At 54.7% G+C, this 27,251-nt stretch overlaps 1 protein-coding gene across 5 annotated transcripts in view; it reads left to right on the top strand.

Annotated features, from left to right (window-relative positions):
- HDAC7 (histone deacetylase 7) overlaps window positions 1-27,251 on the top strand; it is a 258,212-nt gene that overhangs the window by 213,997 nt on the left and 16,964 nt on the right. For 4 of the 5 annotated variants that reach the window (XM_075061049.1, XM_075061050.1, XM_075061048.1 and 1 more), the window contains 11 exons: window positions 9,713-9,824; window positions 11,861-11,976; window positions 12,278-12,400; window positions 13,326-13,435; window positions 13,946-14,062; window positions 14,383-14,581; window positions 16,189-16,397; window positions 20,269-20,478; window positions 21,951-22,176; window positions 24,337-24,470; window positions 26,980-27,100. In XM_075061049.1, the coding sequence (XP_074917150.1) occupies window positions 9,713-9,824; window positions 11,861-11,976; window positions 12,278-12,400; window positions 13,326-13,435; window positions 13,946-14,062; window positions 14,383-14,581; window positions 16,189-16,397; window positions 20,269-20,478; window positions 21,951-22,176; window positions 24,337-24,470; window positions 26,980-27,100 (1,677 nt within the window). The remainder of the gene's footprint in view (window positions 1-9,712; window positions 9,825-11,860; window positions 11,977-12,277; window positions 12,401-13,325; window positions 13,436-13,945; window positions 14,063-14,382; window positions 14,582-16,188; window positions 16,398-20,268; window positions 20,479-21,950; window positions 22,177-24,336; window positions 24,471-26,979; window positions 27,101-27,251) is intronic. The other variant, XM_032784010.2, reaches the window with a different exon arrangement.

Raw genomic sequence — 27,251 nt, 5'->3', positions numbered from 1 at the left:
GTAACAAGAAAACATTCTACAGATACATTAGAAGCAAGAGGAAGACAAGGGACAGTGTAGGTCCATTACTCCATGCGGTGGTTGGGGGTGGGGGGGGAAACAGTAACAGAAAATGTGGAAATGTCGGGGTGCTTAATGACTTCTTTGTTCAAGGTAGGTGGTGATTGGACATCTAACATATTGAATGGCAGTGAAAAGCAGGTAGTATCAGAGGCTAAAATAGGGAGAGAACAAGTTAAAAATTACTTAGACAAGTTAGATGTTTTCAAGTCACCAGGGGGCCTGATGAACTTTGTCCTAGAATACTCAAGGAGCTGAGGAGATATCTGACCATTGGTGATTATTTTTGAAAAGTCATGGAAGATGGGGGAGATTCCAGAAGTTTGGAAGTGGGCAAATATAGTGCCAATCTATAAAAAGGGAAGTGAGGACAGCTTGGGGAATTACAAACCAGTCAGCTTAACTTCTGTACTTGGAAAGATAATGGAGCAAATAATTAAATAATCAATTTGCAAACATCTAGAAGATGATAAGGTGATAAGTAACAGTCAGTATGGATTTGTCAAGAATAAATCATGTCAAACCAACCTGATAGCTTTCTTTGACAGGGTAACAAGCCTCGTGGATGGGGGGAAGCGGTAGATGTGGTATAGCTTGACTTTAGTAATGCTTATGATACAGTTTCACATGATCTTCTCATAAACAAACTAGGGAAATGCAACCTAGATGGAGTTACTATAAAGTGGGTGCATAACTGGTTGGAAAATCATTCCCAGAGAGTAGTTATCAGTGATTTACAGTCATGCTGGAAGGGCATAATGAGCGGGGTCTTGCACGGATCAGTTCTGGGTCCAGTTCTGTTCAATATCTTCATCAATGATTTAGATAATGACATACAGAGTACAATTTGTGGACAATACCGAACTGGGAGGGGTTGCAAGTGCTTTGGAGGATAGGAGTAAAATTCAAAATAATCTGGACAAACTGGAGAAATGGTATGAAAAAAACAGGATGAAATTCCATGAGGACAAATGCAAAGTGTTCCACTTAGGAAGGGACAATCAATCGCACACATACAAATTGGGTAATGACTGCCTAGGAAGGAGTAATGTGGAAAGGGATCTGGGGGTCAGAGTGGACCGCAAGCTAAATATGTGTCAAAAGCAAGGCTGTCCCTAGGTTTGTGCAGGGCCTAGGGCAGAAGTAATGTCACTTCTGGGACTGACGATGCCATGGACGTGTAGGAGAGGCCAGGTGTGACCCCCCTCCACTTCAGCGGTGCTGCTGGGCTCCAGGGAATTGGGGAGGCTGCGGTGTTGTCGCTGTGCACTCACCCTCCCGGCGCTCCGGGTCACATGCTCTCCCTCGGGTGGAAGGGGTGGGGTTGGGAGTAGCCTCCCCAAGCCAGCAGTTCATCCGCTGCCCATGCCGTTCTGGCCAGTTGTGCTGGCCCACGGGGCCTGGAGCGGTTGCCCCAGTTCGCCATCCCCTAGGGACAGCTGTGGTCAACAGTGTAACACTATTGCAAAAAAAGTGAACATCATTTTAGGATCATAGAATCATAGAATATCAGGGTTGGAATGGACCCCAGGAGGTCATCTAGTCCAGCCCCCTGCTCAAAGCAGGACCAGTTCCCAACCAAATCATCCCAGCCAGGGCTTTGTCAAGCCTGACCTTAAAAACCTCTAAGGAAGGAGATTCTACCACCTCCCTAGATAACACATTCCAGTGCTTCACCACCTTCCCAGTGAAAAAGATTTTCCTAATATCCAACCTAAACCTCCCCCACTGCAACTTGAGACCATTACTCCTTGTTGTGTCATCTGTTACCACTGAGAACAGTCTAGATCCATCCTCTTTGGAACCCCCTTTCAGGTAGTTGAAAGCAGCTATCAAATCCCCCCCTCATTCTTCTCTTCTGCAGACTAAACAATCCCAGTTCCCTCAGCTTCTCGTCATAAGTCATGTGCTCCAGTCCCCTAATCATTTTTGTATCCCTCTGCTGGACTCTTTCCAATTTCTCCATGTCCTCCTTGTAGTGTGGGGCCCAAAACTGGACACAGGACTCCAGATGAGACCTCACCAATGTCGAATAGAGGGGAATGTTAGTCTCTAAGGTGCCACAAGTACTCCTGTTCCTTCTGCGAATACAGACTAACACGGTTGCTACTCTGAAATCTGTCACTTAACTTTCAAACGCTTGAATAGCAAATGTAACTTTTCTTGTCTGCATAGTAAACACTGGCATTTTTATCTGTTTGAATAATCAAAGTGGTGCTTTCCATGCCTTCTTGGTTGCAAAGATTTTAACTGGGCCAGCTCATGCTCTGTTGAGATGGTTGCAAGGCTGACCAGTCTCTCCTCTGTCATTATGGAGCATATATATGCTTTATTAACTTCATCTTGGAGAAGCTGCATTCTCCACTGGCAACTGTTACAGGAAGTGTTAGAAGTATGCACAGAGCAACAAAAGCATTTGGAAAGAGGGGGTCATCTTATTTGTGCACATATATTCCAGAACAGCCTTTGGAGTTGATCCTGCTGAAATTTATCTTGAAAGGGCTTTCAGTTCATCACCTGAATCACTCGCATCAATATCGCGCATGTCATCATGTGTCAACATTGTTTCTAGTGCCCTGCATTGCTGGTGTAGGTCTTTTTCAGGTATTGTGAGGAGTTTTCGAATATCATACAACATCCCAAATATACTGCTATGTTCCTTGAGGTGCATGAAACGTTCTTCAACTGACTTCATTGCACAATCTAGCACCTGGTTAAATAATTCAACTTTGAATTGGTGTTTGGGGTCTCTTACGGGATCATCCCATGCCTCATAATCAAAATGTCGTCTTCTTCTTCAGTTACTCTTGTATTCTTGAATGGGTGGGAAAATAGCTTCAGTGTGAAGTTCCTCTGCCAACATCTGTGCACACTTCAGAAAGTTTTGAAATCCCTTATCTGACTGGTAAGACTGTAGGTCTGACTTCGTGTTCTCCAGTTGTTCCATTGCTCCAGATATATCAAGGTCAACACCTTGGAGTCTCTTGCGTACAACATTTATTTCGAACAGTATGTCATGCCACAACAGTAAGAAATTTGAAGTTATGTATGTTTCTGGTGATTCCAGTTCCCTCTTCCCCTGTTCTCCCACAAACAGTTCCTGTCATAGCATTATCCTCCATAATGGTGACTATGACATCATCTATCTTCCCAGTTTCCCATCATGTGGCACTCAGTGGTTGCAGTGTCAGAGAGGATGTTCCCAGATGTTGCTTCAAAATTTGCCATCGATGAGTTGATGCAGAGAAAAATACATAGATGCTTTGAATTACATTAAAAAATTCAGCAGCCTCACTAGAAGCTGAATGAATGAGAACTGCATGGGACAAAAGAAGCTCAAGGGTTTAACTCTCGGATCCGTGTCTGCACTCATCTGTTCTTTCCTGTCATGTTGGCACCATTATCATAGCCCTGACCTCTCATGTCCACTATCGCAATTCCCATGTCTTCCAGCTTTGTAAGAAGCACATTTGTTATACAAGCTCCTGTAATATCATCAATGTCAATAAATTCTAGAAAATACACTCTGACAGTCACCATTGCAGGAACATTTTCACTAGATTCTGTTGTTAAAAAACGCACCATTAAAATCATTTGTTCCGTATGGCTGATGTCAGGTGTGCAGTCCAGAATAACAGAGTAATATCTTGCTGACTTCAGATCTGCCACAATCTTCTGTTTGACTTGTGTTGTCAGTAACTGTATGATCTCATTTTGAATTGTTTTTCCAAGGTAGTGGTGTGTGTACACTTCTTGGGCGGTGACTCTTCTTAGATGCTCCAGGAGTACAGCATCAAACTCAGCCATCAGCTCCACAGTTTTAAGGAAGTTTCCATTGTTTGGCGTATACAGCTGATCTGAAGTGCCACGCAGTGCTAGGTTTTGGGTAGCAAGTATTCTCACAATGGCAATGAGCCTTTTCAGAACATTTTGCCAGTAAAGAGACTGTGATACAGCATGGCCAGAGGGCAGCAGGAGAGGGTTAGAAGGGAGCCTTATTCCCTGTAAGGGGAAGAAAGTTTGCTATAGATTAACTAGAGCGCCTGAAGCCAATTAGAGCACCTGCAGTCAGTCACATGATAAAAACTCCTGCTTCAATCAGACAGTGTGGGAGATGGAGCAGAAAGGGTTGGTATTGGAACAGAGAACAGTTTGAAGGAGTTGGAGCAGAGAAGATTGGTGTTGGAGCAGAGAACAGTTTGAAGGAGTTGGAGCAGAGAAGATTGGTGTTGGAGCAGAGAACAGTTTGAAGAGAAGCAGAGGAAAGTTTGGAGGAATGCTGCGGTGGGCTAAGAAGTCCAAGACCCTAGGTAAGGGGCACCTGGCTTGTGCAGAGGGAGGGCAGGAAGCCCCTCACAAGCTGAAGGGCAGGAGAGGGAAGTAGCTAAGCGAAAGGAACCGCCAGTTCAAGTGGTTCACCACTATCCTTAGGGCCCCTGGGCTGGGACCTGGAGTAGAGGGCGGGCCCAGGTCCTTCCCTCTCCATTCCCCTCCTCAAGGACACTAGTGGGGCAATTAGTATTCCAATTCAGGGGCAAGAAATGGCGCCCTGAACCCTCCCCCAAAGAAGAGAAAGCACGAGACCCATCATAATAGTGCCGGCAATTTGCCACAGAGACTCTAATGCAATCTTCTCTTGATGCTGATCATCTGTGGTGGCCTTTAACCTTAATCTCATCTCAAGCTCTTTCCACCTATGAAATACTCTCTGGTGATTTGCTGCCTTCTCATGGCATGCCAGATTTCTAGCCAGATTTTTCCAGCCTTTTTGTTCCTGTAGAACCCAGTGTGGCTGGAACATTAGACTGGAAGAGTTTGCAACAAAAACAGTGTGCAGCATTCTGGGTTTTTGAGTACATAAGCCATGGTCTCTCCACTTTGTCGCCATTGGGGATTTCACGCCAGTAATTTGTTGGATGGAAACTTCTATTTTCATTGTCTTTGGGGAACATGAAGTTTTTTACTTGCTATGACCCATGCAGTACAAGGAAGTCCCTCAGGCTACTGCTCAAGTGGGTCCACAGTCCTGGATCATCTAGACTTAAGGAACTAAACTCAGCCGCAGCTGTTTCTTGCACCTCCACCACACTCTTCTCTAACCTACACTTTTCTTCGGGAATGTGCATGGTTACATCCATTTGCGATGGAGATATGGATGCTGCAGTAGCTGCCAGGTCATCTGCACTCTGACTAACTGGAAGGTCAGGCATCTCCTCACCACTCACATCCTCAGTGGGGCCGGAAGGCTCACCATGGACATTTGTGTCTGTGTATCTTAGGAGAGCTCCTTCCTGCTTAGATAGAAAAGCTTCCTTTGCTTGCTTGCTTTTTTGGAATGCTGCCCCAGAGGGGCGTTTTCTTCTTTCACTCATGACTGCTGTTCTGTGCCTGCTATAGTGGCTCTCAACACTCAGTTGAAGGGGACAAATAAGCAGGCTGGTAGCAGGGCCTGAGTGAGGGAAGATGTCAGTGTCTTAAGGCCCTAACTGGTTCCTACTACTTCAGTTGACTGCCTGTTCTCCTCAAGTGGGTTCAGGGAAGCAGCAAGAAACGGGAAGCACCCTGAGAAGCTGGTGTTAATCAGTCCAGGCTCCTGGGGGTGCTAGAGAGGTACATAAGAGGCTCCTTTTTCTCTCTCTCCCTGCATCTCCTGCTGCTTTCTGTTATTCCCTCTCACCTTTTCTCCTGCCTACCTGTTTTGTCTCTTGTGCCCTCCTTCCTCCAGCACAGCACTCCACCATCTCTGTGCATCTAGAGCAGAGAGAATACATATGCACCAGCAGCAGACACAGTTTGCTACACTCTGGGTCCTAGTGGCACCCCCTCACAGTCTAGCACCTGAGGCGGCTGCCTCAGTTCACCTCATGGTAAGGCCAGCCCTGATCACTACTCAGTGCAGACTATATGGTCATAGCAAAAGCCATCTTGCTGTGTCTGAAGTCCATGTTGGCATATGTGATCCTCTCCAACCAGACCTATGCTGTCCCAGGCTGGAGTTTATCTGATAATCTATATCTAGTCTGGGACCTTTTCTGTCTGGTATGTAGAGATGTTTTGTCTCTCACCTTCCTGTCCCTCAACCAGGAGAAGGCATTTGACAGGGTGGACCTCGAGTATCTCATGGGAACTGTGTGAGCAGTCAGCTTCAGTCTCCAATTTGTGAGGTTCCTCCAGGTGCTGCACACCTCTCTGCAGAGTGTATAGTCAAGTTCATCTGGGCCTTGATCAAACCAGTCATCTTTGGTTGGGGAGTGTGTCAAGGCTGCCCTTTGTCTGGCCAATTATATGCCATTGTCGTCAAGGCCTTCCTTTGAAAGCGATAGATGGGGCTGGTGCCCCACAACCCAGCTTGGTGGGTGGTTCTGTCAGCATATACCAACAATGTGCAACTTCTGGCCCAGGATCTGGAAGACATGGTTGGGGTGGAGGCTTGCCAAACCACCTACTCAGCGGCCTCCTCTGCCTGGGTCACCTGGGTCAAGAGCTCTGGCCTGTTGGTCCGCAGTGGGTGTCATGTAAGCTCCCTCCCACCTGCGCTTCATACCATCCAGTGGGACACAGGTCTGCTACTCAGTCTGGGCTTCTATTGGCCACCGATCCCTCCCTACTAGAAAATAGGACTGACTTGGGGGCCAGGGGGCCTGATGGGTTGTGGGCATGGACGGGGCTCTCTGGTGCCTTTCCCTTCAGGGAAGATCGCTGGTTTTTAACAAACTAGTCCTGTCTATGCTCTGGCACTGGTTTGATAGCCTGAGCCCGCTCTTGTGTACCCTAGCCAACCTCCGGGGAAGGTCCTGGAGTTCTTCTGGCCGCAGAAGCACTGAGTCTCTGCAGGAGTGCTGAGCCTCCCTCTGGAAGAGGGAGAGCAGGGCCTGATATGCATTTGCATACACTTTCCACACTTTTTCCATCCCAGGCCCTGCAGAGGCTACTTTATAATGCTTATAGTCTGGCCTGGAGCCAGCTAGGGCACACCTTCCTCCACCTCCTCTGAGGGCTCTGACAATGACTGGCAACTCTTTTATCTATATCCGAGAAGTCTTCCTTGAGACCTTTCTGAGCTGCTGATCTTTTACCAGGATGGTCTCAGGACCTGGAGGTTGATCTCAACAGCCTGGTCTGTTACGGCCACTGAGGATGTGAACCTCCTAGTTGAACCCCTGTTCCACGCCCACGTCTTATGACACACACGGTGGAGGTCTTTTCAATGCACTGGAGGTTGGTCCTGGCTGGTGTCACCAGAGACAGAGACCTCCTGGACCTGGTTGGTGGGATTGGGTGTACCCTGGTACACTTGCTCAGTGAATGGGGTTACCCACCCTGCATGTCCCCTGCTGTGAGGTCTAGGAGGTAAAGGCTGCCCTGCCTCCAGCCTCTATAGCTTTCCTTGAGCAAGTCCGGCAGCAGGGTGTTCCTTGCCTGCCCATTTGCCTGGCCTTCTTGAGCTTGAGGTCGGGCCCTGGCCCTGTGAGCCCCCCTGGCTGCTTTAAACTGCCCATATGAGCTGACTTAGTAGGATCCAGCCAGTCTGTTTCTGAGCCCCATCATGGGAACAGCTTGTGCCTCACATTGTTCATTTCTTCACCCCTGTGTCCTGCCCCTATACAAAATGGCGGGACCTGCTTCCATCTCTGGAGGGCAAGGAGCCCCGGTGGGCCAGCCTGTATTCCACCTTCGTGCCACAGTCTGCTGGGGATATAAGTTAATGGCTGCCTCATGGGGCTGTGAGCACAGGAGAGTTATGTGGTTTTCGGACTCCCCTGCCACTTGTTCTTCTTGTGGCGAGAGGGAGACCCTGACACGTGCATATTTACAGTGCACCAGGCCACAACCCCTTTTCTGCCCCCTCCAGAACCTCTTGTTGAGGTTCTGGCTGCACTTTTCCTTGCACTCTCTATTTGCAACCCCACAGGACTGAAGAACCGCTTCATCAACCTCCTCCTGGCGTTGGCCATATTGGCCATATATATCAGTCAAGGAGGAGGGGATTGGACAGGGGCTGAAACTGAGACTGTGGGGCTCAATTTTGTGCACTTGTCCATTCATATCTCTGGGCAGAGTGCCTCTGGGTGGCATTCTTGGACTCTTTGGAGGAGCAGTGGGTTCTGTCCAGTATTCTCTGCTTGGTGTCCCCCTCTGGAACCCCAATTGTAAACCTGTGACCCTCACTCTCATTCCTCTTTCTTCATTTGTTGTGTCCTAGAATCAGTTGATCCCTGTGTTTTTTCTGGTTATTCCCCTCTGAAGAGGCGGAGGACTTTTTAATTAACTAGAGGGCTCCATCATGTACATGGGAACCTCATAGGTCATTACAGGCCTGAGTCCTTACTTACGTCTCCCATCTGGGAATCCGAGCCAGTCATTAGCCACTTCTTGGCTGGATCTGCAGATTCCCAACATCTGCCTGCTGGGCTTCTCCTTAGGGCAGGGCTTAAAGGACAGACCCCCTGCTTAGCTGACACTGCCGCAACATTGCTGCTTGCCAGGCTGGACTCCCAGTGCTCTGCAAAGTTACACATTCTCTGGGTTCCTGCACTAAAGGAACTGGACCCAAGATGGACTGGGGCAGCCAGTGGAGAGGAGAAAGTGGTGCGGGATCTGCAAGGAGTGATGCAACAGCACTATGGCCTTGAGAAGCGAGTTGCCGCTGTCGAAGCAAGAGGAGTGCATTTAAAGCACGGCCCTGTGGCCCGCACAGTGTGCCAAGGGAAGGGCAGTGGATTACAGGCTGAGCTGAGGTCCAAGACAACACGGGAAAGGTGAAGTTAGGGTTGAGAGTTTGGTGCCTCACAGGATCAGGCCTTGTGATTCTATGTGCCAGCCACTTGCTACAGAGCTGGGAGCCTGCAGTGGAGACAGGGGCCTGCCTCCTGCCTGGCTGCGTCCAAGGAAGTGATGCTGGTCAAACTCTGCTCTCAAGCTGGGATTTGGGAGAGGAGCGGACGAGGGGGGGAGAGAGAGGGGAGGAAGGGGGGGAGAGTGTGTGTGTGTGTGTGTGTTGTGGGATTGTGGGGTGTGTGTGTGTGTGTGTGTGTGTGTGTGTGTGTGTGTGTGTGTGTGTGTGTGTGTGTGTGTGTGCGCGCGCCCGTCCCCAGCTCTGTGAGGCCCCAATCTCAGATATTGTCGCATGCACGCACAGCACCTAGGACAAAAAGTCCCCAATCTCAGTCACTCTGTGGCAAGGCAGCTCCTGGCATAGTGAGGCCTCTAAGCAAAGCACTAATGCAGTAATAATAGAAATCAGGAAGGAGATTATGAAGCCTCAGGGGCCTTTCTCAGAGTATGCGATGAGACCTGGGGATTATGTAGCACAGGGGTGGCACAAAGGTTTCCATTCTGGGCCAAGTGTCCACAGCTGGCTGCCCGAGTGGGCAGTACAGAGCAGTAGGGGCTGAAGGAGGCGGGGGATCGACTGAGAATCTAATAGCATCTGAGCAAGGCTTGGCAGGGATGTGCTAGAGGGGCCCAGCTCTTAGGCCTGTGGAGCCAAGTCACTGTGTCGTGGACATTGGCCACTCGGGTATGTGCTACCTGCCTGCAGGTGCGCCAGGACAGGAAGTCAGTGGAGGGGCTGCCCATGTTATACTGGTCGCCCTGTAGGAGGCTCGTGTCAATTCCCAACCCAGGATGCTCATTCCCCTTCTCCCTGCAGGTGCTGTGGCGAGCACGGTGGTGAAACAGAAGCTGGCCGAGGTCATCCTGAAGAAACAACAGGCAGCTTTGGAAAGGACCAGCAACCCCAGTGGCCCTCCCATGCCCTACAGGTGAGATAGAGACACCTGAGCATCCCTGACCCCTCTCCCAATGCTGTACATGTGAGATAGTCACCTGAGCATCCCCAAATCCCCCCATGCTGTGCAGGTGAGATAGAGACACCTGGGCATCCCCAGACCCCCTCCACTCAAAAAAAAAAAACCTGTACAGGTGAGATCGAGACACCAGTGCTTCTCTTGCTCCCCCCCCCCCCCCGCCATATGGATGAGAGAGAGACACCTGAGCATCCCCAAGACACACCACCAGGCCATACAGGTGAGATGGAGATACTGGGCTTTCACTGGAGAGATTCCGTCTCCTGATGGGAAGGCCTGCATCTATCTGTGGGGCAGGGGCTCTCACAGCATCTGTGTCTGTGGAGCACAGCAGTGGGTGCAGTGATCCTGTGGGGGATGCTCTGTTCACCTAGGTTCCTTAGGACTCCGCAGCTCTGGCAGCCCCTCTGAGCTGGATTTTTCTGTGGTTTGCAGCAACCAGGGAGCTCCCTCTAGTGTCCAGACCTGGTTTTATCTGCTCTCCGTGGGGACCTGGCAGGCACCCACTGCTCACACCTCGACAGGCCATCTCTGGAACTGTAGCTAGAGCCCTGCAAATCTGCAGATAGCCGCTTTAGATCCCCGGGCCATTTTTGCGGATCACGGCTCGGATGTGGATCCAAATGTTGTATCTGTGCAGGGCTTTAACTGTAGCATCTCTGGAGTGTCTATGCCTTAGATCCGCACTCTGGGTGGAGGCACTTCCCATACAGACTGTGGGGGAAAACTTTGGATAAAGTGATGCACTTGTTCACCTTTCCTGGAGGGACAGGCCAGGCTGGGGCAAACCCGGTACTACGGGAGGGGGACTGTGCTGGACCAAGGGAATCTGGGCCGAGGGTGTCGCAGCACCAGGGGCCGGGGCTGTGCTGGACCGAGGGTGTCTGGGGGCTGTTCCAACACCAGGAGCAGGAGCTGCACTGGACTGAGGATGTCTGGGGACTGTTCCAGCACCAGGGGCAGGTTCTGCGCTGGGCTGACGGTGTCTGGGGGCTGTCCCAGCACCAGAGGTAGGGGTTGGGCTGGACTGAGCGTGTCTGCGGGCTGTACCAGCATCAGGGGCAGGGGCTGCACTGGGATGAGGGTGTCTGGGGGTTGTCTCCGCACCAGGGGCAGGGACTGCGCTGGACTGAGGGTGTCAGGGGCTGTCCCAGCACCAGGGGCAGGGACTGCGCTGGACTGAGGGTGTCAGGGGCTGNCTGGGATGAGGGTGTCTGGGGGTTGTCTCCGCACCAGGGGCAGGGACTGCGCTGGACTGAGGGTGTCAGGGGCTGTCCCAGCACCAGGGGCAGGGACTGCGCTGGACTGAGGGTGTCAGGGGCTGTCCCAGCACCAGGGGCAGGTTCTGTGCTGGGCTGACGGTGTCTGGGGGCTGTCCCAGCACCAGGAGCAGGTTCTGTGCTGGGCTGACGGTGTCTGGAGGCTGTCCCAGCACCAGGGGCAGGTTCTGCGCTGGGCGATGGTGTCTGGGGCTGTCCCAGCACCAGGGGCAGGTTCTGCGCTGGGCGACGTTGTCTGGGGCTGTCCCAGCATCAGGGCAGGGGCTGCACTGGACTGAGGGTGGCGGGGCTGTCCCAGCACCAGGGGCAGGGGCTGCGCAGGGCCGAGGGTGTCTGTGGGCTGTCCCAGCACCAAGGGCAGGGGCTGCACTGGGATGAGGGTGTCTGGGGCTGTCCCAGCACCAAGGGCAGGTTCTGTGCTGGGCCGACGGTATCTGAGGCTGTCCTAGCACCAAGGGCGGAGGCTGCACTGAACCGAAGGTGTCTCAGCCCTCTCCCAGCATCAGGAACAGGTGCTGCCTTTGGATGAAGGTGTCTTGGGGCTGTCCCAGTACCAGGGGTGGGGATGCCCTTTGTTGAGCTGGTAGGGCAAACTCAGTGGCATGGTGGGGCCAGGCTGCACCAGGCTTTTCCCGGGGAATGCCAGTGCTGCAGGTGTGAGAAAAATCCTAGGGCCAAGGGCCGGTCTCTAACTATGCTACTTCCCTGCAGATCGCTGGAGCCCCTGGATACTGAAGGCCCTGCCCCTCCTGTGCTCAGCCCCTTCCTGCCACAAGTCCCCAGCAGTTCCATAGACCCTCCGGAGCACTTTCCGCTGCGGAAGACAGGTAAGGCCATGCCATGCTGGCTTCGTGCCCATGGGTGCAGCCGTGACAGCAGAGTGGACTCAGCCCACCTTCCTGGCCTTCTCTTCCGCACAGATTAGGGCCTGTCTCCTGGCAGGGAGGTGAGACTGGCACTGGCTAGGGAGTGGGAGGGGGTTGGGCTGGTGCAGAGGTGTGCAGGTCTGAAGGTGACTTTGTGACAGCCCCAAGGGTCATGCCTGAGCCCAAGAGGCCAGTGCGGCAGCACCTGGATCAATGCCATAGCGCAAGGACACCACTAATGAACAGGTTTGTCTGCTCGCAGCATCTGAGCCCAACCTGAAGGTGCGGTACAAGCCCAAGAAGTCGGTGGACCGGCGTAAGAACCCACTGACCCGCAAGGAGAGTGCACCCCCTTCCCTGAAGAGGAGGCCAGCAGAGGCCATTGGTGAGAGTCTCTTGGGGTGACAGCAGGAACTTGGGGCTCCAGAGAGAGCAGCTGCTGCACACTAGGGCCCCGCATAAACCCTGCACCCGAGGCTCCATGCAGGGGGTCACACGTGCCAATGGAGCTGCAGGGGGCGCTCAGTGCACAGGGTTGGTGCTGTCCCGTGGCAGCAATGCTCTTTAAGGGAACCTCATGCCAGGTAGCCAGGCAGGGCCAGGCCTAGCCAGTCGGGAGGGCAATGCTGGAGCTGCGCTGGGCTGTTTCTCTGACCTGTCAGAGACTTAAGGGGTTAATGGGCCCAAAGCAGTCTCAGCAAAAGAGCCAACCCAGTCCGCTGGCCATGGCTCCTCAACCCCTGCTGGGAGCAGCAGGACATACCCATGTGTGGCGTTGGACCTGAGGACGGGCGCTCTTCCCACTAGCTCAACTGGGCAGATGGTGGCAAACTCCAGGGACTGCCCCATGATGGCGCACCCTGCCCTGTCTCAGGGCTGGGTACAGAACCAGGTACAGTCCTGCAGCAATGCCAGCTGCCTCTGCTTGGTGCACTGCCATGAGTATATGCTCTCAGGGCATGAACTGTCCATGCCTGCCTACCTGGGCTCAGACAGCTGGTCACGGAGAGTGCTAAGTCCAGATGGCATTGAGTGTCACCCAGCTGGCGAGGGCAGGGCAAGGGCACTGTGCACAAGCCAAGAGGTCAGCAGCAGGCTGGTGTAGCTGGGAGGGGTGAAGTAACCAAGAGGGGACGCAGCACATGTGAGGGGACTAGGCTGTGTCCCTGTGAAAGGAAGCTGGGGTACCTGATGAGAGGGAGGGTACAGAGAAAACAATGTGCATGCAGTGGTGAAGGTGCCCGGCCCCCTTGTGCCTTTGGGTCCGTTCATCCTGCCACTCTCCTGTCTGTCTTCTCTTCCCTGTGCAGACTCATCCCCCAGCAGTAGCAGCACCCCTGTGTCTGGCTGCAGCTCCCCCAATGACAGCCTCCCAGCGGAACATGGAGTCCCCCCGTCTGGGCCGAGCATGACCCACGAGGTACGGAGCCTGCAGACCTGTCGAAGGGAGCCAGGAGTCCAGGACATGCTGCCTTGGGTGGGGTCACTGGGGCATGCTGTCCCCAGGGAGAGCATGGGCTAATGGATTCTGCAGTTCTGTCCCCAGATCTCTCATGGGCGCCGGGGCCTGGAGCCAGGACCAGGAAACTTCCCCTCCCAGAATTCCCACTTCCTTGAAAACTAGCAGCTAAGAATTCTTCCCAGCTTTCTGGGCCCTGCAACCCTCCCTTCCCCCAGCGGCTGGTGGCACCCCACCCAACCCTATTGCCCCTTGGCTAGTCACAAGCCACTCCACTGCTGCCTTGATGCCCTCCAGGTCCCCCTGCTGCTCCCTGTCTTGCACTGTGTCCCTCTGTTGCCTTCTGGTTGGTGGTAGGGTCTTCCCTGCTGGGGTCCTTGCTGCCTCTCTTTGCTGGCACTGGCGCTGTAGCCCCTGCTGCCCCACACAGCTGTACCATGTCTGGAGACTAATGTGTTGTGTTTGGTGCAGGCGCCACTCGCCCAGCGCCTGATGATGCAGGAGAGCTCGCTGGCCCACTTTGCCCTGCAGAGCACGGCCTCCCTTCCGGCCATCTCGCTGGGACTGCCAGCTACTGCCAGTGCCAGGGTAGGTAGCTGGGTCACAAGGGACTCCGGAATCCTGCTGAGGGCTCATGCAGGGCAGAAGGAGCCCAACCCCCCTTCTGAAGGCCAGGATCACAGCACGCGCAGGTTATTGAGCAGCAGTCCTGGATGTGATACAGCACTTCATGGGTTTTCAGACCCACAGGGTCCCCCACACACCTTGGGACACAGAGCCAGGGGGTCCCTTTCCTCTAGACTGTGCCAGTGCTCCTGTCAGGCCCTAGAACCCCTCCCAGGCATCACCGTGTGCTCCTCTACCCCCACTCTGGTACGCTGCTGATGGACTCCGTGTTCTCTCTGCAGGGCGATGCAGACCGCCGCTCCCTCTCTGGCTTGGCACACCGGGTGCCAGTGCTGAATGGGCCCGTCCTCTCGGGCACCCACTCATCCATGTTCATACCAGCTGGCTTGGAGCAGCATGAGCCCGGAGGGCCTCTGTCCCCTCGGCTTCAGCCTGTCATTATTCTTGAGTCCTCAGTCACCCACGCACCACTTGTGGCAAGTACGTATTGCTCCCACGTGACCAAGCGTCTTGGGGCTGAGGCTGCAGTCCCAGCACCAAGTGCAGCTCAAAGCCCTGCTCGCATGTACCAGAAAGGGGCTCTGAGATATCAGTAGATTTCCTACAGTGCTGTATGAGACCCCCCAGCATCCCTGAGAACTGGGCTTGCTTCACAATCTCCCCTCTGACCAGCTGGCACATGAGCAGTAAAGTAGCTAATGCTGCTATGGAATTCCACATTTGTTAGGTTTCAGAGTTAACACTCGTTGAGATGCCTTGGGAAGCTGCTAGCTGTCAGGGGTTGCTTCAAGCAGCCTGCATGCTCAGGCAGACGCCCCTGCGTAGCTCAGCTCCAAACCCTGCTGGGATTTACTCAACTCTCCAACTGCGGCCAAGGGCAAAGCTGGCTTGTCGTGAGGGAGGGGGTGAGTCTTCCTCCACCGGCTCCCAGTCTCCTCCCTCTGGGCTTCCATCTCTATGGCTTGCCCAACCCTTCTGCTCCAAGTGTGGAACAGAGGGGGAAAAGCGGGTGAGGGGCAGCCAGAGGTCTCCCCCAGCCACTGCAGGCTGCACAGTGGCAGGGCAGTGGGGGTGAGAAGGGTGGGAGCTGTGACCAGCCGTAATGCGAATGCCCTTTGCTGCTCATCTCCCAACCTGACACATGCTGCACTTGTGGCTGGCACCTGGCTGGATTTCCAGCTGGCCTACAGGTCAAGGCCTGCCCCTCTGCGCTCTGTGAGAACATGGAGCTCACCTCCTGCCTCCTCCCCCAGTGAGTCCCAGGGAGATTCCCCTCCCCCAGGGAACACCATGGAGATTCCCCCCTCAGCCCCCACTGAAAGCCAGTCTGTTCTTGGGAAGGGCTTGCCTATGGTGCCCCTGGAGCCAGTGGCGTAGCCAGGTGAAGGGAACAGGGGGAGCAATCCCCAAAAAAGGTGCCACCCACTGTGGCTCTTTTACTCATCCGATGGCACTTTTACTGATGGGGCAGCACTCTGGGTCTTCGGCAGCACCTCGGCAGCAGGACCTTCATTTGCTCCGCGGGTCTTCAGTGGGATTTTGGCGGCAGGTCCTTCAGTGCTGCCGAAGACACCCGGAGCTAGTGAAGGGCCCGCCGCTGAAGTGCCGCAGAAGACCCGGAGCGCCGCTGGGTGAGTAAAAATTAAAAAGGCACCAAAATATTGAAAAGGTGCCAATTGTTCTCAGTGGGAGAGAGGCTGCTGCCCCTCTCCCCCCCTAGCTACTCTACTGCCTGGAGCATGGGTTCTCAGGGCTGTAGTGGGCCCAGCAGGGAGCCCCAGAGCTGACGAGATGGGAGAAAGGGCAACAACTGTACCAGCCTGCCCCCCCCCCCCCAATTATCTGTAAGGGCTATATAAATAAGTGAAATGGGAGGGGATGAACCTCAGCAGACACATTGATTTCTGTCTGGGGCTGCATGGAGCCCCAAAGGGCAGTGGGGGGGCCTGAGCTGCAGCTCAGGGCAGGCCAGGGGTCACAGACCAGTTTGGAGGATGATAATGTCACACCCTAAGCCCACTGCCATTCCTGAGTGCCTGGTGCTGAACCCAGCTCCAGCCCTGCCTTACCAGTCTCTCTCCCTGCAGTGCCAGGCCTGGGGACGGTCCCGTTCCACTTCGCCCACTCACTCATCCCCACCGACCGGCTGTCGCTGGCAGGCCACCACAAACCTCTGGGGCGGACCCGCTCTGAGCCCCTGCCCCCCAACCCCAAGGCCATCCAGCAACAGCTGGCGTACCAGCAGCACCATGCTCAGTTCCTGGAGAGACTCAAGCAGCAGACACACTTGGGCAAGGTAAGAGGCTAACAGGTATGCAGGCTGGGCAACACCACTGCCAGGGCAGGAGGGCGCCATGCTGGGCAGCACCTGGGAACTGAAGGCACTTCAGGTGCATGGTGGAATGTGGCACTCAGCACCCAAGCAGCCAGGCCAGACAGACACAAGCAGCTGCTTTGACCTCCCTCAGTCCAGGACAACGAGTAAGCTTCCTGGCATCTGCTGCTGCCAGTACAGCTGCCAGCTTAGCAGTCTTGGAGCCCCCGCATCTGTCACAGTGCTCCCGGCACCCCCTGCACAGAGCATCCCCCCATCACCCAGGGTAAGCTCAGCCCACCCACGCAACACTCTCCCTCATCATCAGCCCTGCACAGAGCATCCCCCCATCACCCAGGGTAAGCTCAGCCCACCCACGCAACACTCTCCCTCATCATCAGCCCTGCACAGAGCATCCCCCCATCACCCAGGGTAAGCTCAGCCCACCCACGCAACACTCTCCCTCATCATCAGCCCTGCACAGAGCATCCCCCCATCACCCAGGGTAAGCTCAGCCCACCCACGCAACACTCTCCCTCATCATCAGCCCTGCACAGAGCTTCACCTGTTACCCCAGATGGCATGCAGGGAGGGGTATCTCACCCAACCCCACAGAGTGCCTCACATCACCCCTCCCATCACAGAGTTCCTCACATCAGCCTCTGAACACAGCTGGCACCCCACTCGGTGTATCCGCCGACCCCGCCACAAGCTCCCTCACCCATCACACAAGAGATTCCTCCATCTGGGTTATCCCATCTTCCATACTGCCTCCCCCCTCACCCTGTCATACAAAGCTGCCCCCACCATGGGGTTTCCTCCACCCACACAGCTCCCCCTTCACCCTGTCAATACAGAGCTCACCACACACACTGGGTGTCCCCACCCAGCACAGCTCCCGCATCACACAGAGCTCATCCCTCAACTCACACATAGCTGCCCCCACTCGAGATAACCACCACCCCACACAGCCCCACCCCCCCCCCCCCCCATCAAACCCTCAAGGTCCGCCACCTGGCTCATGCCACCTCGCAGCTCCCCAGAGTTCTTTGGACCTCCTTGTCCTATTTCCCATCTGGCTCGTTGCCCTCACTCATAGACTTAAGACCAAAAAGGATTATCAATGATCATCTAGTTTTCTGACCGCACTGCACATCGGCAGGCCACAAACCTCACCCATCCCTGGATAGACCACTAACCCTGGTCTAGTTACTGACAGCTCAAATCAATCATATTAAAGCCTTCAAGTACAGAGATCCACCATTTACACAGCTGAATATACAACGGCTCGTACGGCACATGATAGAGTTGAACCTGAGGGATTTTGTCCTTTCCAGCGTGAAGTTGCTGCTCCGTAGGTCCTAGAGCGCCGACCTCACACTACCTTCTCTCCCGCTCTCGCCCTCCCTCGGCCGGGTCTCGTTCCTGTCCCAATCTAACCAGCGCGAGAGATAATTCTCTTTCCCAACCACACCTCCACCCCAGTCAGTAGTGGCTTGGGGCTGCAAGATAGCACCCTAGACACCACGGCGCCCAGCATGGATCTGGGTTCTAGGCCGCGCCACGCTCGCCCAGGCTGCCAGCCCGGGGTCCAGGCTGCTCCGGGGTGGGGCCGCGCCGCCCCAGCCACTCCTGGTCCCTACCGGCCGTGCCTGGGGCTGCTCCGGCCGCACTGCCCCAGCAGGTCCAGGCCTCAGGTTGCATTGGGGCCGTGGGAGGGGTACCCTGGGGCGCCAGGTTGGGGGCTGGGGAAGGGGCAGAGCAGGTCCCTGGGCGGGTTCTCTGAGCACCTATACAGCACTAAATAGATTGCTGCATGACTGCGCATCTTACAGGGAACTTAGGGTCTCACCAGTGCCTTATATGACGGTACTAACACCTCCTTATCTCTACTGGAAATACCTCGCCTGATGCATCCCAAGACCGCATTAGCTTTTTTCATGGCCATATCACATTGGTGGCTCATAGTCATCTTGTGATCAACCACTATGCCCAGGTCTTTCTCCTCCTCTGTCGCTTCCAACTGATACTTCCCCAGTTTATAGCAAAAATTCTTGTTGTTAGTCCATTAATGCATGACCTTGCACTTTGCACTATTAAATTTCACTCCAGTTTTCAAGGTCATCCAGATCTTCTTGTATAATATTCTAGTCCTCCTCCGTATTGGCAATACCCCCCCGCTTTGGGTCATATGCAGATTTTACTGGCACGCTCCCACTTTTTGTTCCAATGTCATTAATAAATTTTTTATAAGATTGGTTCCAAGGCTCATCTTTAGGAACTCCACTAGTAACCTCCCTCCAGCCTGACAGTTCACTTTTCAGTATGACCCACTGTAGTCTTCCCTTTCACCAGTTCCTTATCCACCTTTCAATTCTCATATTAATCCCCATCTTCTCCAATTTAACTAATAATTTCTCCTGTGGAACTGTATCAAATACCTCACTGAAATCCAGGTAGATTAGATCTATTGAATTTCCTTTGTCTAAAAAATCAGTTCTCTTCTCAAAGAAAGAGATCAGGTTGGTCTGGCACAATCTATTTTGTAAAACCATGTGGTATTTTATCCCAATTGCCATTTACCTCTATGTCCTTAACTACTTCCTCTTTCAAAATTTGTTCTTACTGAGGTGAAACTAACAGGCCTGTAGTTTCATGGATCACTTTTTTCTCTTTCTTAAAAACAGGAACTATATTAACAATTCTCCAATCATAAGGTACGACGCTGAGTTTACAGATTCATTAAAAATCATTGCTACTGAGCTTGCAATTTCATGTGCCAGTTCCTTTAATATTCTTGGATGGAGATTATGTGGGCCCCTTGATTTAGTTTCATTAAGTTTAAGTTTGACTTCCACCTTGGATATGGTAATTTCTGTTTCCATATTGTCGTTCCCATTAGTCACCTTGTCACTGCCCCTAAGCTCCTTGTTACCCTTGTTAAAATCAGAGGCAAAGCATTCGTTTAGGCCTTGGGCCATGCCTAGATTATCTTTAATCTCCACCGCATCTGCAGTGTTTAGCATCTCCACTTCTTCTTTCCTTGTTTTCTTTTTATTTATATGGCTATGGAACCTTTCACTGTTGGTTTTAATTTCCTTTCCCAGGCCCACCTCTGCTTGACTTTCAGCAGTTCTCACTTTCCGCCTAGGATTTCTGCCCTCCCAAGAGGTCATTTGCCTTGCTGAACCTTCCCACCTTCCATTCCTTGTAGACTTTCTGCTTTTTCTTAATCACCTGTTTCAAGTACTTGGACATCCAGCTTGGTCTTCAACCCATCCCCACAATTTCCCCCCCGTCCTTGTGATGCAGGCTTCAGAGAGCTTCTGAACTTTGACTTAAAGTAATTCCAGGCCTCCTCCACATTCAGATCCTTGAGTTCTTCAGTCCATCCCACTTCCCTAACTAATTCCCTTCATTTTTTAAAGTTTGCCCTTTTGAAATCAAGGCCGTTCATTTCAGGCCTATTTTTGTTTATCTGTCCATTTAGTTTAAAGTGAATTAGCTCGTGATCACTCAAACCATGGTTGTCTCCTGCAAGCAGCTCTTCTATTCCCCTCACTACTCACCAACAGCAAATCTAAAATGGCATCATCTCTTGTAGGCTCAATGACTGTTGGGTGAAGAAATCTGTCAGCTCTCACATCCAGGAGAGTCTGGGCCCTGCTGTTATTAGTAGCACTTGTCCTCCAACCTATCTCTGGGAAGTTAACATCTCCCATCATCACACAATTCCCACTAGTATTTATTTCATTAAATAGATTAAAGAGGTCTCTGCCCATATCCAGATCAGATGCTGATCTGTCTCAGGGGAGCCTCTTCCTCAAAGTGATTTTGACCCATCCTCCTGCAGCTAATGACCAAGTCCAGTGAGAAGCCTCGTCTGCAGCAGATCCCCTCCTCGGAGGACATGGAGGCCAAGGGGGGGCTCCCAGAGGGAGTGAGCGAGCACAGTGACCAGCCTAGGGGCCGAGTGGAGCTCACACGGCCAGGGGTCAGCACAAAGGAGCCTGAGCGGGGCCCGAAGCTGATGCAGCCACAGGAGGAGCTCGTCTTGCAACAGGTACCTAAGGGCTGGCAGGGATCTGGGCACCAGGGGTGCTGGGCACAGCACCAGCCTGCAGCAGCCCTCACTTCACTAGCCATGGGGAGTGTGGCTGCCCAGCCAACCCAGTGGCATCAGTGTCCTCTCCAAACCCGTGCATGGGGTGGGGAGGGGCCTGTGTGAAGTCATCAGGACTCATCACCCCCGCCTGCGTTGCTGGCTGGCTGCCAGCTCCTCTGTTCTGGAGGGCACAAAGCCCTGCTGGGCAAACGCCTTCCTGTGAGAGGACGGGATGGTACTGAAGGGGGCATGCCTGGGGAGCACCTGTGGGCCTGCACGAGGGCTTCCTGGGCCCACCTCACTGCCCCTCAGCCAGCAGCTCTGGCCTGCTCCTGTTGCTCTGTGCCTCAACACTGGGGTGGAGGGGCTTTGCTGAGGATTCCTAGATGTTAAGGCCAGAAGGACACAGCAGTAGCTACGGCTGCCCGACGCCCCCTCACAAACCCCTGTTTCTCCAGAGAAGGCTCGGAGTAGTGTGCCGGTAACGAAGCTGGGGCCGCACAGTGAGCAGTGAGGAGAAAACCAAGTGCTGGCTGGCTGCTCCTTCAGTGAGCGCTGCCCACAGCGGGCACTGCAGGGCCAGGGGCTCTGGAAACCTGCTCTGCAATCGTGTCGTTAATGACTGTGGCTAAGGCCCCTGCACCAGGGCTGGATGAGGGTCGCACGGGCAGCCTGAATTCTGGCATTTCTGAGCTTTGGAGTCCTAACATTTGTTTAGCAGAGTTTCCTTGTGTGTCATTTCTGTATGAAAGGGGCCTGTGTTGGGATGGCTTATTCCCCTTCCCATATGGGGTCACCTATGCCACCATAAAGTACCTTTATACCCCTGCCACCCCAGGATTTGCAGCACTTTTACTGGGCCAGGCAAGCTCCTCCACAGGCCACCAAGAGTTCAGGGGTCCCCGACTGTACTGCCAAAGTAACGTGTGCAGGAGATCGGGCACTGTGTTGTACGCCCTTTCCCCTAAGCTCAGTGGGTGGGTGGGGTAATGCCATGCAGAGCCACAAGAGGGCATCAGACACTGTGACTTGGCCAAGGCCCAGGCAGCAGAGCCTTGGTCTGTTGTGGAAGCTCTGGACTAGGGTTTCTAAGCCCTGGGATGGGTTGGGAGCAGCCCAGAGAGAACAAGCCCATTGCATAGTGAGCAGATCCTGATGTTCAGTGCAGAGATCCCCTCCCCCACACCCACCGTCAGGCCTGGCATTGAAGAACTGCTGAGATGCTGTGGAGAGCCCCTGGCCCCGCTTGCTGTGGCACAGATTGGCCCTGGGGGGTGTTAGCACAGCCTCTACGCTCAGCTCACTGACAGACGTGGTCTTCCCCAGCCCAGAGAGTGGCATGTGCCACCTGGGCCCTCTGCAGAGTCTCCAGACCATCCCTGGCCCAGGGCGCCACACTCATCTGTCACACCCTCTCCCCTGTGCTGCAGGCCTACCTGTGGGAGCATCACCAGCGCCTGCAGCACTCGCTCCTCAAGCGGCAGCCACCAGCCGACTCGCTGATGGTCCCTACCGCACACGGAGGGCACCGGCCTCTCTCCAGGGCCCAGTCATCTCCTGCCGCTGCCTCCATTGCCCTTCCTGCCCAGGACGCACCCGCCAAGGCACTCTCCCTGCCAGTGCAAGAGCCACCAGCCAAACCGCACTTCACAACAGGTAATGTGGGCTGCCTCCAGCAGGGGGCACTCCAGGAGGGCTGCAGGTATGTCACGGATCCACAGGATCGGTGCTATGGCCCTACCTTTGGAATGGCCTCTAGGAGGAACCCCTTCAGTGCCAGAGTCCCTAGGGGTCTTATTCGTCCTCCAACACAAGCCACGCAGCTTCACTGCCTCCTTAGAATGGACCTCTGGGCCTGCAGCACTCCATGAGCTCTATTCAGTGAGTCCAACTGAGACAGACCCCGATGGAGACTTGTGCGCTCAGTTAGGGCCTAATGCATCTCACACTATTAACAGTGGCACTCAGACAGCATTGTCAAACTGGGAAGGTTTATTTATTAACTGGAACAGAGCCCAGGAAGTCCTTAGGGTAGCTACCTGCAGCGAGATGGGGCAATCTGTGATTGTTGGTTGTCAGGTGCAAATGTCCTACCATTGTCTTCTTGATTGCTCCATTGATATGGGGCCTTAGGCCCAGACAGCTAGAGGACACTCACATTTTTGTCCCTTAGCCTGCACTAAGGGTATGGCTACACTTGCAACTTCAAAGTGCTGCCGAAGTGCGAGTGTGGTCGCAGCGCCAGTGCTGCACGTACTCCCAGCGCGTCACGTACTCCACATCCTCATGGGGTTTAGCTTGCAGTGCTGGGAGCGTGCAGTGCTGCGGCACTGTTTACACTGAGGCTTTACAGCGCTGTATCTTGCAGCGCTCAGGGGGGTGTTTTTTTCAAACCCCTGAGCGCGAAAGTTGCAGCGCTGTAAAGCGCCAGTGTAGCCATGGCCTGAGAGAAAACAGTCTTTTGCCACCCCACTGGATAACAATGCAGCATATAGGGGAAACTGAGGCACGCAGGATTCAAAAGTATCACATCTTCCCACTTCCTCACACAGTAATTAAACTCCACAGCAGCAGATTACGTGCAAGGTGAAATGAGGCAGAGAGCAGGGAGGGGATTTGCCCAAGGTCACATGCAGGTCAAAATCAAGACTAAAACCCAGGAGTCGTGACTCTCATTCCCCTGCTTTAAGCACCACACCACTCAACCTCACTGCCCCAGTCACACTCTGTCCCTACGGGTGAGTGCCCCTGTGGAGCTTGGGGGATGAGTGCCCCTGTGGGGTTGGAGAGTGAGCACCTGTGGGGTTTATGGGGTGAGTGCTCCCCTGGGGCTAGGGGGTTAGTGCCCCTGTGGAGCTGGGGGCTGAGTGCCCCCATGGGGTTGGAGAGTGAGCACCTGTGGGGTTTGCGGGGTTGAGTGCTCCCATGCAGCTGGGGGGTGAATGTTGCTGTGGAGCTGGGCGGGGGATGCATCCATGGGGTTGAAGGGTGAGTGCCCCTGTGGAGCTGGGTGGGGGGGTGCCTCCATGGGATTGGAGGGTGAGCACCTATGAGGTTTAGGGGGTGAGTGCTTCCGTGGGGCTGGGGGTGTGTGCCCCCGTGGGGTTGGAGGGTGAGCACCTGTGGGGTTTGGGATCGGGGTGAATGCCCCTGTGGAGCTGGGGGGTTGTGTTCCCCCATGGGGTTGGAGGGTGAGCACCTGTGGGGTTTGTGGGGGTGAGTGCCCCAGTGGGGTTGGGGGGAGGGTAGGAGTGATTGTGTACAGTGGCATGTTCTGTATTCACTGATTTTCAGAGGTATAAGGGCACCAGTGCCCAGACGCTTGGCTCATGTCGACACTGACCCCCTCGCTGGTCCATCTGCCCAGACCTCACGGAGCAGTGGGGTCTAGAGCCAGCCCCCTGCCCCGAAGGGCTCTGGGCTGGGCTCCCCGATTGGGCTGGTGTGTGGGAAGAAATGTCTCTGAGACCCAGCCACACAGGGCTGCCCCGGGATTGCCCCCTCCACGTGACAGCAGACAGGGCAGTGTGAGAAGCCAGGGTGACAGCCTGCAGCTAAGAGGCAGTTCCACACTGGGCCCTGTGCAACAAGCCAGTCCTGGGGGCCATCACACTCGGTCATGGACTCCCATTCAGACATGGCCAGGAGAGAGCCCGTGCAGATGGTCAGGTGCCCAGGAGAGACCAGAAGCCTTGGCTGTGAGTGCAGCAGCATCGTGGAGCTGAGCCCGGCACTGCACCGAACCCTGACATTGGGTGACAGAGAACACAGCAGGGCGGGGGTCCCCTAATATTCCTGCCTGCTGTTGTGTTTCAGGGCTCGTGTATGACTCTGTGATGCTCAAACACCAGTGCTCCTGCGGGGACAACAGCAACCATCCCGAGCATGCTGGGAGAATTCAGAGCATCTGGTCCCGCCTGCAGGAGCGGGGTCTGCGCAGCCAGTGCGAGGTAAGTGAGAGAGCATGGGCTGAGCTTGTCCTGCCAAAGCAGAGGGAGACCTCAGACAGGATGTGCAGCTTACATCAGGAAGGCCCGGGTGGTGTCTGTGCAGAGGTGGGGGTTCTGAGTCTGCCCCAGAGGAGCCAAGACTCTCAACAATCATGAGTCCTGCCCGCCTTTGGAAGAGGAATTGCAAGGGGTTTCACTCCTTTCTGGTGAGAAAGGCATGAAACACTTGGATCAAGTTCTCCAAGCACGAGTCAGCGCCCACTGATATCCAGGAGAGACATGAATGCTTCCCAGTCACGCACGCTGCCCATAGAGCTCCTGGCTCTGCTTCTCTCCTCTGGCTCCTGGCTCTGCTTCTCTCCTCTGGCTCCTGGCCTGTTCCATGCCTCTGGCCCTGCTGACCCTCCTCCTTCCCCATGCCTGGCACAGCTGGGACCTAGCGACGAGCATAGACACTACATATCATCACAGGTATCAGTGTTAGCCCCTGCTGAGGTGTTTCCCCTGACTCAGACCCTGCAAACTCAGGCCTTCTCCGTATACAGCCTTGTCTATATTAGAAAGCTTGCAGCAGGTCTGGTCTGCGCTACGTGGTTAGGTCAACATAAGTTGTCTGGCGTCGACCTAGCTGTGGACTTGTTTTCATGTAAATTTGGCTCCCGCCAACATGCGTGCCGCTCTTCACCAGTTTAGTAACACCCCCTCTCCGAGCGGCGCAGTCACAATTGATGTCATTAGATCGACGCAAGGTCAGTGTAGACACTGCATTGCTTACGTCGACTGTTACTGGATCCAGGAGCTCACCCACAATGCCCCACGCTGACAGCACAATAGATACAAGTGCTCCTGGTGAGGACGCTCACCGCTGATCCAAGGAGCCAAGCCATTTAATAGCTGCGGTGGCTGTATGCTGACGTACATTAGGTGACATAATTCTGTAGTGTAGATGTGGCCATAGTCTCACTAGACTGGGGTTTGCCTACACAGGAGAGTGTTACCTGGTGTGCCAGGGAGTGTCCGTCCCTGCTTCCTAGCACAGCTAAACCCCACGTGCTCTCCCAGTGCCAGCCCCAGCTGGATTCCCGTTTACATGGGTGGCTTTCAGTTTAGTTTTAAAACGCTTCCAAAATCACATAAGCTAAGCTGCCAAAGGCCCCTCTGATCTTGGAAGGAGAGTGCCTCTGCTCGGAGAATGACAATGCTGGACTTTCTCACCCGGCTGGAACTGCTTGGGGATGAGTCTTTGGTCTAGTTACACTGGGGCAAATGGCTGGGGTTGAGGCGCATAGCCCAAGTGAAGGCCTGCTCTGCACATTGCATGTGTCCTGATGGAGCCACGGGGGGGGTTACTGCAGCAATTCTAGGGGTACAGCCCCAGTGTAGACACAGTTATACTGGGTTAAAGGTGCCCTCTCCTCACCCTGTCTGGGCTCACTGGACCCAGGTTAGCAGTGGACCTGCCAATGCACCAGATCCCTCAATCTCCTCGCTCCGGTACAGTTAAATGCTACAGCCTTTGCATGTAGACAAGGTCTCAATCCCGCTCAAACCGATTTAGCTCAAAGCAGCAAGGCCAGGTCCTCACCTATTTAACTAACATCAGTTTTGAACTGGTGTAACTGCTGTGCAGACAGGGCCTTGCAGTTGGTTTGAAAGAAAGCTGAGACCCTAAATACCAAGCAAGTCCTTGAGAGAGGGGCTGGCACACTGAGCCCCTGGGGGCTGGGAGGGCGGCTGAGAGGAGGGCTGGCACGCTGAGCCCCCCGGGGGCTGGGAGGGCGGCTGAGAGGAGGGCTGGCACGCTGAGCCCCCAGGGTCTGGGAGAGCAGCTGAGAGGAGGGTTGGCACACTGAGCCCCCAGGGGTTGAGAGGGGGCCTGGGTGTGAGGCTGGCACGCTGAGCCCCCAGGGGCTGGGAGGGCAGCAGAGAGGAGGCCTGGCACGCTGAGCCCCCCGGGGCTGGGAGGGCGGCTGAGAGAGGGGCTGGCATGCTGAGCCCCCCGGGGCTGGGAGGGCAGCTGAGAGAGGGGCTGGCACGCTGAGCCCCCAGGGGCTGGGAGGGCAGCTGAGAGGAGGCCTGGCACGCTGAGCCCCTGGGGCTGGGAGGGCTGCTGAGAGGAGGGCTGGCACGCTGAGCCCCCCGGGGCTGGGAGGATGGCTGAGAGAGGGGCTGGCACGCTGAGCCCCCAGGGGCTGGGAGGGCGGCTGAGAGGAGGCCTGGCACGCTGAGCCCCAGGGCTGGGAGGGGGCCAGGGTGTGAGGCTGGCACGCTGAGCCCCCAGGGACTCCCAGCACCCCAACAGATTCACCCCCAGGCCCACCTTCCTGATGCTTAGATGTTAGTCCCAGCCTGCAGCTCTCATTCAGGCCTGTTGTTTCTGCAGCTGAGGGCAGGGACTGGGATTTCTGCTGGCGGTGGCATGTGGACACGCAGGGGAGTAATGCCCATCCCTGCCTCCTGTTCTTCCCTCCCGATGCTGCTAACTTGCCCTGCTCCCATTTGTTGCCAGTGTCTGCGAGGGCGCAAGGCAACCCTGGAGGAGCTGCAGTCAGTGCACACTGAGCGCCACGTCTTCCTCTATGGCACCAACCCCCTCAATCGCCTCAAACTGGACAACGGGAAACTGGCAGGTAGGAGACAGGACCACCCCTCCCCCAATAGAGGCCAGCAAGCTGCCTCCTGGGGGCACTGGTGGCCCCACTGCCCTGGGCAGGTAATCATCTGGGGGCTGACCCTAGGTCACACACTCCGGGCACTGGGCAACTTTAGCCCCATCCTCTC

The sequence above is a fragment of the Chelonoidis abingdonii genome, chromosome 26 (genome assembly GCF_003597395.2).
Source record: "Chelonoidis abingdonii isolate Lonesome George chromosome 26, CheloAbing_2.0, whole genome shotgun sequence".
In the NCBI taxonomy this organism is placed as follows: Eukaryota; Metazoa; Chordata; order Testudines; family Testudinidae; genus Chelonoidis; species Chelonoidis abingdonii.
The sequence above is the reverse complement of the archived record's forward strand: the minus strand, read 5'-3'. Positions and strand labels throughout refer to the sequence as shown.